Below are 12,675 nucleotides of genomic sequence, written 5' to 3' on the forward strand. Positions count from 1 at the left end.
AGCCGATAAGTAGAGGAGCGGGATTAGAACCCACGACCTCTGCCTCCCAAGCCTGTGCTCTTCCCACTAAGCCACGCGACAAGATGTGGCCAAAAGAGGGAATGAGGGGAGAATCAAAGAGGACACCGGAGACAAGGGGAAAGGGTTGAAAACCGTTCCGGAGCCTCCCTGCCGGTTCCCCGCCGTCCTGGTTCCCTTCCCTTCCCTTCCCCTCCCCGGCCCGGCGGCTCCGCGGCTCCGCGGCTCTGCTCTCCCCTCCCGGGGGCGTCCCCTCGGTCCTGACGCGCTCGGACCCGCGGGGCTCCGCTCCCCCGGTCAGCCCGTACCAGGGCATCTGCCGCCGCCTCCTCCTCCTCCTCCTCTTTCTTCTCCTACCACTCTTCCTCCTCCTTCTTTTCCTCCTCTTTCTCCTTCTCTTCCTCCTCCTCCTCCTCTTTCTTCTCCTACCACTCTTCCTCCTCCTTCTTTTCCTCCTCTTTCTCCTTCTCTTCCTCCTCCTCCTCCTCTTTCTTCTCCTACCACTCTTCCTCCTCCTTCTTTTCCTCCTCTTTCTCCTTCTCTTCCTCCTCCTCCTCCTCTTTCTTCTCCTACCACTCTTCCTCCTCCTTCTTTTCCTCCTCTTTCTCCTTCTCTTCCTCCTCCTCCTCCTCTTTCTTCTCCTACCACTCTTCCTCCTCCTTCTTTTCCTCCTCTTTCTCCTTCTCTTCCTCCTCCTGCTCTTCCTCCTCCTCCTCTTCCTCCTTCTCTTCCTCCTCCTCCTCTTCCTCCTTCTCTTCCTCCTCCTTCTTTTCCTCCTCTTTCTCCTTCTCTTCCTCCTCCTCCTCTTCTCCTTCGCTTCCTCCTCCTCCTCTTTCTCCTCTTCCTCCTCCTTCTGTTCCTCCTCCTCCTCTGTCTCCTCTTCCTCCTCCTCCTACCCTTCCTCCTCCTTATCCCCTCCTCTTTCTCTTCCTCCTCCTCCTCCTTCTCTTCCTCCTCCTTCTCTTCCTCCTCCTCCTCCTTCTCTTCCTCCTTCTCTTCCTCCTTCTCCTCCTCTTCCTCCTCCTTCTCTTCCTCCTCCTTCTCTTCCTCCTCCTCCTCCTTCTCTTCCTCCTCCTTCTCTTCCTCCTCCTCCTCCTTCTCTTCCTCCTCCTCCTCTTCCTCCTCCTTATCCCCCTCCTCCTCTTCCTCCTCCTTATCCCCCTCCTTCTCTTTCTCTTCCTCGTCCTCCTCTTTCTTTTCCTCCTCCTCCTCCTAGTCTTCCTCCTCCTTCTCTTCCTCCTCCTCCTACTCTTCCTCCTCTTTTCCTCCTCTTTCTCCTTCTCTTCCTCCTCTTTCTCCTTCTCTTCGTCCTCCTCTTTCTATTCCTCCTCCTCCTCCTCCTCCTTCTCGTCCTCCTCCTTCTCCTTCTTCTCTTCCTCCTCCTCGCCCTCTTCTTTCTCTCCCTCCTCCTCCTCCTCCTCCTCCTCCTCCTCTTTCTCCCCCTCGCCCTCCTCGCCGCCCTCCGAGCCCCGGTCGCCGGCAGCGGGCGGTCGGAGGAGGGGGGCCGGAGGGGGCCGGAGGGGGTCCGGGGGGCGGAGGGTCGGAGGGTCGGAGGGGGGGTCGGGCCGGGCCCGGCCCCCCGTCTGCCATTGGCCGGTGGGCGGGGCCTCCCGGGGCCGGACGGGGCCGGGCGGCGGGCAGCGGGCAGGGGGCAGCGGGCAGCGGGCAGCGGGCAGCGGGCAGGGGGCAGGGCGCAGGGCGCAGGGGGCAGGGGGTGCCCGCCGCCCGGGGCTGCCATAAAGTCAATGGGCTCCGGGGGCGGCGGGCACTCCTCAGTCGGCTCGGCGGCCGCCGCGCTCCGCCCGGAGGGAGGCGAGGGGACGCCCCCCCCGAACCCCCGGGACAGCGGGACCCGCCCGGAGGAGCCCGCCCGCCCGCCTCACTCTCACCGTCCGGACGGGCGGGCCACACGGACGGACGGCCGGACAGGAGAGGACCCGGGGCCGCCGAGCGGAGGTAATCCTCATCATAACCATGGCATTTGCTAAGCGCGCGCTTACTGGGTGCAAACCACCGTCCTAAGCGCTGGGGAGGACCCAAGGCCATCGGGTGGTCCCACGGGGGGCTCGCAGTCTTCATCCACATTTGACAGATGAGGGAACTGAGGCCCGGAGAAGTGAAGCGACTTGCCCAGGGTCCCACAGCAGACATGTGGTGGGGCCACGAGGACCGGCTCCGGCGGCGAGGAGACCTGCGACGGACGGGGAGGAGGGAGAAGGCGCTCAGAACAGTGGTCGGCGCTTAGAACAGTGCTTGGCACGTAGTGAGCGCTTAGCAAATATCATCATCATCATCATTATTATTATTGTAGAGGTAGTTAGGAGAAGAGGGGACCTGGAGGTCAGAGTGGGGTGGGGGCGGGACAAGAGCCCGAATAACGGGCTGGAGCAGCCCGGAGCCGGGGGTCCCGGGGGTCCCGGGGGTCCCGGGAGCCGGAGAAGACGGGGAGCAGGAGCAGGACCCCCCCCCCCCACCGCGGGGTTGGAGCGGGGGCCGTTGGGGAGGAGGAGAACTTTTTCTCCCCGTTTTCAGTCCCGGCCCCCGGAGGGTGATCATCATCATCATCATCAATCGTATTTATTGAGCGCTTACTATGTGCAGAGCACTGGACTAAGCGTTTGGGAAGTACAAATTGGCAACAGATAGAGACAGTCCCTACCCAACAGTGGGCTCACAGCCTAAAAGATGTCCTCTCCCTTCACCTTGCCACTGGAATATTCACTACATAGGTAGTGAATCAAGTGACAGTGTTTTGTTTTGTTGTCTGTCTCCCCCTTCTAGACTGTGAGCCCGTTGTTGGGTAGGGACCGTCTCTAGATGTTGCCGACCGGTACTTCCCAAGCGCTTAATACAGTGCTCTGCACACAGTAAGCGCTCAATAAATGCGAATGAATTTCGGGCGGTGTGTCCGGCCCGGATGGCTGGTCCAGTTGAGCGGAATACCCGCTCCCCGGTTGGGCAAGTTGGACGAGTCCCGCGAGGTGCCCTGGACGCCGGGGTCCGGAGAGGAGAGGAAAGGGACAAGGGAGCAAAGCTAGGCCCAGCCGGGTCAGGCCGGACCAAAGACAGGACGAGGAAGAGGAGGAGGAGGAGGAGGAGGAGGAGGGACAGAGCTGCGCTCTGGGGAGCCCGGAGGAACGAGTCACAGAGGACAGAAGGACGGCAGAGTGATGGCAGAAGCCGCGGGTCTCACCCCCTCCCCGGGCCTGGCTCAGGGGCCGCTTCCCCTCCCCTACCCCACCTCCCCCTGACGGAGAGGGAAACATTGAGATGGAGACTGAGGAGACCGGGAGAAGAGGAATTTGGAGAAACGGTTGGGAAGGAAAGGAAAGGCTGAGGGCAGCAGGAGGAGAGAGACAACAACAGGCAGAGGGGACCCACAGGGTCAGTCGAGGCTCCCGGCTGAATTATGAGGTCGGGGGAGCCTAATTCTTGGCCCCGACCTCCCAAAATGCCTCTGCTGGGCCTGGCCTCTACCCCCATCTCTCCGGGTGGAAGCAGACCCGGCCGTCCCACTCGGTCTCAGCTTCCCCTCTTTGGTGTGTTCGGCCCTCCTTTCAAGGGCCTTCTCTCCTGACACGGCTTCCCTGCCTCCTGTCCTTCCCCCTCACCTCCCCACACTCTCATGCTGACCCACAACCAGGCGGACAGATAGTTTATGGATACATTCATTCATTTGTATTTATTGAACGCTTACTGTGTGCAGAGCACTGTACTAAGCACTTGGAAAGTACAGGTCGGCAACATATAGAGACGGTCCCAACCCAACAACAGGCTCACAGTCTAGAAGGGGGAGGCAGACAACAAAACAAAACACCCTCACTTGATTCACTACATATGTAGTGAATATTCCTGTGGCAAGGTGAAGGGAGAGGACAGTGGGGTGTGTGCGTTGTGTGTGTGTGTGCTGGGGATGAATGCAGGTAGGATGGGTCCCCAGGTATCGGGGGACTTGTGTCCTGGGCCTCTCTACCTGCGGAAGCCTGTCTGAAGGCTGAAGGTCAACGACATATTCCTAACAGAGCCCACCTGCCTGCCTACATGCCTCTTTGTGCTTGTCTGGCTGGCTGAGCTTGTGCGGATGTGTGCTTGCAGCTGCATATGTCTCTGGATATAGGTCTGTGTGCATGCATCTGTATTTACGTTTGTGCGGGCGTGTGTCGGGTTGTGTGCTGGTCTCCATAGGTGGGTGTCTGGGTGCCATCCCCACGGCAGTTTAGAACCTGAGCAAAGTTAGAACCCCATTGCGCCTCCGGCCTCGTTTCTCTTAATGACTGGATCCTCACAGCCAACCCACAGACACCCTCAGTTCCGGGCCTCAGACACGTCAACGTCTACCCAGACACGCCAACACAGGCTGAGACAGAGACACCCACTGACAGGCAGAGAGCTGCCCCTGACCCGGTACTCAGTTTAGTCCCCAGGCCCAGGGTCTGCTGTGGGGAGGAGTAGATGGGGCGATTCTGTACAAGCCTTTAAATCCCTGCCCTTTCTTCCCACTCCTATTCTCTCAGGTCAGGGTGAAGCCTGGGACCTGGTCCCTCCTCCTTCCTCTTGAGCCCCTGCTCTGGTCTGCCCCCTCACCCACCCACCTTGGAGCCTAGTGCCAAAACTGGGGCTCTCTGAGCAGCTGGCCACCTGGCCTGGTTCAACTGGGCAGCGTGGCTGGAGGGCAGGGGGCTGGGGGAGCTAAATTAGGCACCGGAGGGGAAGCCCTCTCTGCCTCCTCGCTCCTCCCCCACCACCTTCGCCTCAGTTGGCACCAGCGGGGACCAGCCCTGGGGTTGGGGAAAGGCCAGAGGTCAAATCGGGGTTCCCCTTGCTCAGCCCCCAAGCCCCAACTTCGCTGTCCTAGATATAGCCAAGTTTCTCTTGCTCTCTTCCCTGCCCTTTAGCCCGAGAGAGACTATGGCAAAAGATGGGAGGAGAGGGAGAGCTGGGAAGAGAGGAAGTTGAGAAGATGAGGAAGGAAGGAGGGGAAGAAGGGGATGGAGTGATGGGAAGAGAAAGAGAGGGCATACGGAGTGAGGGGATGGAGGGGGGAGGGAGATAGGGAAGGGGCAAGCCCTCTCCCTCTTGCTTTGAGACTACTGTTTTTGCCACCTCCTCTCCACATGCCAGGGAGCCCACCCTCTGTTGTTCTTGTTTTCACTCTGCCAGCCCAGTTGTGTTGGCACTCCACCGGCCTGAACTCTGCTAGTGGGGACCCACCTGTCCCCATGCCTGAGCACAGTGATGGGGCCTGAGGGACTGAGGAGGGAGGGATGGGAGAAGGAGGAAGCTGCAGGCTTAGGGCCGGCACTGGCAGCTGCCACTTTCACAGGGCAGGGGAGGGAAATGTGCGTGCTCTCTGCCAGCCTCTCTGCTCTCCTACTCCCCCCGACCCCTGAGGTCACTGAGGGGGAAACCGAAGCTCAGTCAAGGCTGGGGATAGTTGCGCCTTCAAAGGCTTGTGCCGGAAAAGCCAACAGAACCCACCCCAGATTCCTGATCCCAGGCCTGGAGTCCTCAGATCCGGAGGAATAGAGCCGAGGACCGCGAACTGACCCCCTTGCTGGGGGTGGGGGACTCAGCCCGGTCACTCCCTCTCCACATGGAGATGCAGCCAGCTCTGGGACTGGGGATGATGCCAGGACTGGCAGCGGGTAAGGTGGGCAAAGAGAAGAAAAACGGCCTGAAAGGCCAAAGCTTCCCACCCCTGGGGCCTCTGGCCCCTCCGTTGACCGATTCCTCCTCTTCCCCACCTGCTCCCCAGCTCCCGTTGCCTCTGTGGCTAGAACTCTCCCCTTCCCAAGCCCCCCTACTGGGGATCCCATCTCAGAAGAAGAGTCTCTAGACCCTATCTTCTCTCCTAAACCCCTGCCTCTTTGGTCTCCTTTCCTGCCCCTCCGGACCCATTCTCTGATTTCCCCTACCCCAGCCTGGAATCAGATTTTCTCGGGACGCAAAAAGAAGGGCTGTGAACCGGCCTATAACAGCGGGTGCTGTCTCAACCTCTGGCCTTCAGCCCCCAGATCTGGCCCCGGCCCCAGCCTTGCCCCTGTTATCCTTTTGGATGGAGGGAGACAAGTAGGACTCTGGCAGATGCAATCACATGCAAATAGACAGAGAAGAGGGGAAATTATCCTGGACAAACATTGGGCTGAGATTCCATCTGCGCCTCCCGTAGAAGGAGCAACGCAGTGACACACATCTTAATCAAGACTTAATCCACAGCATTAATGCCCCGTGCGCCACCACATAATTCCCAGAGTGATAGGGGCACAGGGGTGGGGAGGGAGCAGGCAGCAGCTGGCCCCGCCGGCTCCTGTTGGTAGCAGAAGAAGCCAAACTGTCCCCTACCTTGGCAGCGTCTGCTGGTTGAGCCCCTGGGCAAGGGAGAGGAGATTGAAATCCCCGTGTCCCCATGCCATTCCCCCTTGCTGGGGTCCTCTGCCCGCTGGAAGGTGCAAGATCAGATATAGACAGCCCCCCAAACCCGTCCTTGACACCAGACCCCTCCCTGAGCTCCAGAAAGGTCTGCACTGGAAGCTTGGGGAAAGGGGTGGTGGTGGGGAGATGGTTGAGACCCAATCTTGTCTGAATGGGCATCTCCGGGATTACCACCACCTTGCTGCTTCTCTGGAGTGGCAGTGGGAACCAGGGGGCAGGGCCACCCAACCATCTCCAGCCTGGCAAGTGTCTCAGTCAACCAGCAATCTTTCCCTCCCTTCTGACGGCCCAAGTGACAGGGGAGAGAGCAGAAAGTGGGGATAGGGACTTCTCTTGAAACGCCTCACCAGTCATCTCCTCCTTTTGTGGACGGTTGCACCGGTCACTTGGGTGGGGTGTTTGTCTTTCATCTGGTTTTCATGTTGTTAATTGTTTCATCCTTCCTTTGGTGTCTTTCATCCATTCCTCCCTCGCTTGAGCCCTTTGAGGGCAAGGGACAATGTTGCATTTTCACCGGTGCATTTTCCCCGGGGCTTAGTAGCGCGGTACTCTGCACACAGTAGACACCTAATAATAAATACCATCGCTATGATGATGACGACGACTATTACTATTCTAAAAGGGGGAGGTCCTAGTTGGAGCCCCTGTGTCCCGTCCCTTCAGGCCTGGTCCCCCACTAGGATCGAGACCAGGCACCTCTCCGTGTGGGTACCCCTAGGTGAACCGGGACAGCCCCAAGGCCGAGTCAACCATGGCTCACGATGCTGGTAAGGGTCAGTTTCTGGCTTGGACCCAAAGAATGAAGCCGTGGCCTGTGAGGGAAGGTGGAGTTGGAGGAGGGATGGATATGTGTCAGAAGGGGGGCAGTATCAATCAAAACTATTTACTGAGCTCTTACTGTGTGCAGAGCATCCTACTTGGGAAACTACCGCACAACAGAGGTGAATGATACATTATCTGCCACGAGGAGCTCACAGTACACAGTACACAGTAAGTGCTTAACAAATACCATCATCCTTAACATCATTATACCACTGGTTTAAGTGTGGGTAGGTCAAAGGGAGTGTATAAAAATTCGGAGCATTCTGGGGCGTGCATGGGAGGTCCTGGATTCCAGTTTATGGATGTTTCTGCATGGATGCTGAGGCGTGTAATACGAGGTGGTGTGTCGGGGTGTGCTGTGAGCTTGTGCAGTTCGGATTGGGGCGTGTGTGTGTGTGTGTGGTTCAAAAGTGGGGTCCAGTGTCCAGTTTCTAGTATGAGATGGTAGTCAGTCTCCGCCTGGCCAGTGGAGGAGCCGGAGCAGGAGCCTTAGAAAGAGGGGGGAAAGGGCTTCTGTGGACCCCAGGGAAGAGCGGGAGTGGGACGGAAGTGTGTGTGCGGGGACCAGACGGAGAGTCGGGCGAGGATGTCGAGGATACCATGGGGCCTTCACCTTGAGAAGCAGCGTGGCTCTGTGGAAAGAGCCCGGGCTTTGGAGTCAGAGGTCATGGGTTCAAATCCCTGCTCCGCCAATTGTCAGCTGTGGGACTTTGGGCAAGTCACTTCACTTCCCTGGGCCTCAGTTCCCTCATCTGTAAAATGGGGATAAAGACTGTGAGCCTCCCGTGGGACAACCTGATCACCTTGTATCCCCCCAGCGCTTAGAACAGCATAGTAAGCGCTTAACAAGTACCATCATTATTATTCCCAAATAATCACGAGATACCGGCTCCGACCCTCAAAATTCCGGGGTGCCTGGGGTTGAGCATCTCTCCGCCCCGCTCCCCAACGCCCCTCACCCCATTTTCCCCCAGAGCCGCCGGCGCCCGATGGATTTCAACCTGCTGAGCGAGACAGAGGCCCGCAGCCCGGCCCTGTCGCTCTCCGACGCCGGCACCCCGCGCCCTGAACCCGGCTGCAAAGGCCCGGAGCACAGCGGTAGGCGGAGGTTTGGGGGGTGGCGGGCCCAGGGTGGGGGTGGGAGGTTGCCTGCCATCCGGAGTGACCCTTGCCCCCCGGCAGACACGGAGAAGTCGCAGGAGAAGCAGGAGGGAGAGGCGGCCCCCGAGGATGGGGCCCTGAAGAAGAAGCAGCGGCGGCAGCGGACTCACTTTACCAGCCAGCAGCTGCAGGAGCTGGAGGCCACCTTCCAGCGCAACCGCTACCCGGACATGAGCACCCGCGAGGAGATCGCCGTCTGGACCAACCTCACCGAGGCCCGCGTCCGAGTAAGGCCCCAACCCCGACCGCCCCCCGTCCCCACCTCCCCGGCCTCCCGGGAGAACCGCCACTCCAAACCTCCCTCCTTTTTAAGTGCCTTTTTCCTTACTGGAAACTGTTAGGCGTTTACTACGCGCCAGGCACTGCGCTAAATAATAATAATGATGGCATTTATTAGGCACTTACTATGTGCAAAGCACTGTTCTACAAGGGGGTAGGGACCATCTCTGTATGTGGCCAACTTGTACTTCCCAAGCGCTTAGTACAGTGCTCTGCACACAGTAAGCGCTCAATAAATACGATTGATTGATTGATCAGGTGGTCCCACAGGGGGCTCACAGTGGCTCAGTGGAAAAAGCACCGACTTTGGAGTCAGAGGTCATGAGTTCAAATCACAGCTCTGCCAATTGTCAGCTGTGTGACTTTGGGCAAGTCGCTCAACTTCTCTGTGCCTCAGTTCCCTCATCTGGAAAATGGGGATGAAGACTGTGAGCCCCCCGTGGGACAACCTGATCACCTTGTAACCTCCCCAGCGCTTAGAACAGTGCTTTGCACATAGTAAGTGCTTAATAAAATGCCATCATTATTATTATTATTAATCCCCATTTTACAGATGAGGTAACTGAGGCCCAGAGAAGTTAAGTGACTTGCCCAAAGTCGCACAGCTGACACTTGGCGGAGCCGGGGTTTGAACTCATGACCTCTGACTCCAAAGCCCGGGCTCTTTCCACTGAGTCACGCTGCTTCTCTAAATACAAGCTAATCGGGTTGGACGCAGCCCCCGTCCCCCATGGACCTGTAGAATGAATCCCCATTTTACAGATGAGGTAACTGAGGCCCAGAGAACTGAAGTGACTTGCTCAAGGTCACACAGCAGACGCGTGGTGGAGTCGGGATTAGAACCCAGGTCCTTCTGCTTCCCAGGCCTGGGCTCTATCCTTTAGGCGACGCTGCTTCTCCTTCCCAGCTCGACCGAGGCTGTTGTCGTCCCGCTACTGCCCTTGATTCCCATTCCGCCCTATTCCTGACACCCCCTCCCTCTCCCCTTGCTAAATCGAGGCCTGTGACCACCCCCGCCCCGTATCCAACTCCTCCCGCCCTTCACTCCCACTCAGTAATTCATTTAGTTGTATTTATTGAGCGCTTACTGGGTGCAGAGCACTGTACTAATCGCTTAATAATCATCATCATAATAACTGTGGCATTTGTTAAGCGGTGGGGCAGAGACAAGGTAATTGCGTTGTCCCACATGGGGCTCACGGTCTCAATCCCCTTTTTCCAGATGAGATAACTGAGGCACAGGGAAGCTAAGTGGCTCGCCCAAGGTCCCAAAGCAGATGAGGGGCGAGCTTAGAACTCACGCCCTCTGACTCCTAAACCCGGCTCTTCATTCATGCATTCAGTCGTATTTATAGAGCGCTTACTGTGTGCAGAACACTGGACTAAGCGTTTGGAAAGTACAAGTCGGCTGCAGAGAGAGACCATCCCCACCCAACAACGGGCTCATTCATTCAATCGTATTTATTGAGCGCTTACTGTGTGCAGAGCACTGTACTAATTGCTTAATAATCATAATAATAGCTACATTTGTTAAGCGCTTACTGTGTGCTACACACTGTCCTGAGTTGTGGGGCAAATACAAGGTAATGGCATTGTCCCACGTGGGGCTCACGGTCTCAATCACCTTTTTCCAGATGAGATAACTGAGGCACAGGGAAGCTAAGTGGCTCGCCCAAGGCCCCACATCAGACAAGGGGCGGGCTTAGCACTCACGCCCTCTGACTCCTAAACCTGTGCTCTTCATTCATGCATTCAGTCGCATTTATAGAGCGCTTACTGTGTGCAGAGCACTGGACTAAGCGCTTGGAAAGTGCAAGTCAATCAATCGTATTTATTGAGCGCTTACTGTGTGCAGAGCATCGGACTAAGCGCTTGGAAAGTACAAGTCAATCAATCAATCAATCGTATTTATTGAGCGCCTACTGTGTGCAGAGCATTGGACTAAGCGCTTGGGAAGTACAAGTTGGCAACATCTGCCCATCCACCAAGCTAGCTCTCTTCCTCCCTTCAAGGCCCTACTGAAAGCTCACCTCCTCCAGGAGGCCTTCCCAGACTGAGCCCCTTCCTTCTTCTCCCCCTCGTCCCCCTCTCCATCCCCCCCATCTTACCTCCTTCCCTTCCCCACAGCACCTGTATATATGTATATGTTTGTACATATTTATTACTCTATTAATTTTACTTGTACATATCTATTCTGTTTATTTTATTTTCTTAGTATGTTTGGTTCTCTGTCAGACCGTGAGCCCACTGTTGGGTAGGGACTGTCTCCATATGTTGCCAACTTGTCCTTCCCAAGCGCTTAGTCCAGTGCTCTGCACACAGTAAGCGCTCAATAAATACGATTGATTGATTGATTGATCCGGAGACCCAACAGTGGGCTCACACGGTGCCACGGCCCCTCCCTCCTTTTGGGGCCTCGACCCCCGGCCCCAGGCCCCCGGCTAAGCGGCCTCTGCCCTGTGCCCCCCTCTCCGTGCCCCTCTCCGCAGGTGTGGTTCAAGAACCGGCGGGCCAAGTGGCGGAAGCGGGAGCGGAGCCAGCAGGCCGAACTGTGCAAGGGTGGCTTCGGGGCGCAGTTCAGCGGGCTGGTGGCCCCCTACGAGGAGATGTACCCCGGCTACTCCTACGGCAACTGGGCGCCCAAGGGGTTGGCGGCCGGGCCCCTGGCGCCCAAGAGCTTCCCCTTCTTCAACTCGGTCAACGTCAGCCCGCTGGGCTCGCAGCCCATGTTCTCGCCCCCCAGCTCCATCGCCTCCATGCCCATGCCCGCCTCCATGGTGCCCGCGGCGCCGGGCCCGGCTTCTCTGCAGGCCCTGGGCGGCGGAGGCGGAGGCGGTGGCGGTCCCGGGCCGGGGCCTTGCCCCTACGTCTCGGCCGCCGCCGCCCCCTACGTCTACCGGGACCCCTGTAACTCCAGCCTGGCCAGCCTCAGGCTCAAAGCCAAGCAGCACGCCTCCTTCAGCTACCCGGCCGTGCCCAACGCCGCCAACGCCAACCTCAGCCCCTGCCAGTACGCCGTGGAGCGGCCCGTATGAGGGGCCTTGGCAGGACTGGCCCGCGCCCGGCCCGGGGGCGTCGAGGCAGGACCGGGGACCCGTTGGCAGGGCAGGGCAGGGCCGCACGGGAGCCCGCGGCTGGCACGGTTGGCTTCCTTGGCACCCCGCAGCGCGGGCTCCGGACCGGGCGAGTAGAGGACCGGGCTAGAGAGCCCTTCAGGAGCAGAAGCCGGGCCTTGGGGGAGCAGGGCCCAACAGGAGCCCCTTTGGGCCACGGTTCCGCCGCCGAGGCCCTCCCACTTTCTCCACACCAAGCCTTTTCCACCAGCCCCCCTTCCCCCATCCCCATTTTCCAAGAAAAACCCCAATAAATATCCACGGATCGTTAGGGCAGGCAACGGCCTGGTTATTAAGCCCCCGGGGCCGTCCTCTAACCATTCCCTCGCAGCCTCGGCCCCCGATAATGACGGCATTTATTAATCGCTATGTGCAAAGCACTGTTCTAATCGCTGGGGAGGATACAAGGTGACCAGGTTGTCCCACGGGGGGCTCACAGTCTTAATCCCCAAGCCCCCACCCCAGTAGCTGTAACCCTACAGTGATGAGGAAGGGAACAGTCAAGAGGCCAGAAAGGGGAGTGGGACTAGGGGCAGCTGTCGGATCAGGATTCGGAGTAAAAGGTTAACAATAATGGTATTTGTTAAGCACTTACTATGTGCTAAGCACTGTTCGGGATACAAGGTGATCAGGTTGTCCCACGTGGGGCTCAGTCTTAATCCCCATTTGACAGATGAGGTCACTGAGGCCCAGAGAAGCGACTTGCCCAAAGTCACACAGCTGACAAGTGGCAGGGCCGGGATTAGAACCCATGACCTCTGACTCCCAAGCCCGGGCTCTTTCCACTAAGCCACGCTAACCATCCTTTGCTCCCTCTCACACTCACCGCCTTTGTCAAGTTTCCACGCTG

The 12,675-nt window shown here is 58.2% G+C and overlaps 1 protein-coding gene across 1 annotated transcript; it reads left to right on the forward strand.

Annotated features, from left to right (window-relative positions):
- The first annotated feature begins 7,355 nt into the window (after positions 1-7,355).
- Positions 7,356-12,101, forward strand: PITX3 (paired like homeodomain 3). Its single transcript, XM_038758258.1, has 4 exons — positions 7,356-7,440; positions 8,247-8,370; positions 8,455-8,660; positions 11,202-12,101. The coding sequence occupies exons 1-4, from the start codon at positions 7,396-7,398 to the stop codon at positions 11,745-11,747; spliced, it is 921 nt and encodes a 306-aa protein (XP_038614186.1). The 5' UTR covers positions 7,356-7,395; the 3' UTR covers positions 11,748-12,101.
- Positions 12,102-12,675: the final 574 nt, after the last annotated feature.

This window comes from Tachyglossus aculeatus, chromosome 16, assembly GCF_015852505.1.
Source record: "Tachyglossus aculeatus isolate mTacAcu1 chromosome 16, mTacAcu1.pri, whole genome shotgun sequence".
Classification (NCBI taxonomy): Eukaryota; Metazoa; Chordata; class Mammalia; order Monotremata; family Tachyglossidae; genus Tachyglossus; species Tachyglossus aculeatus.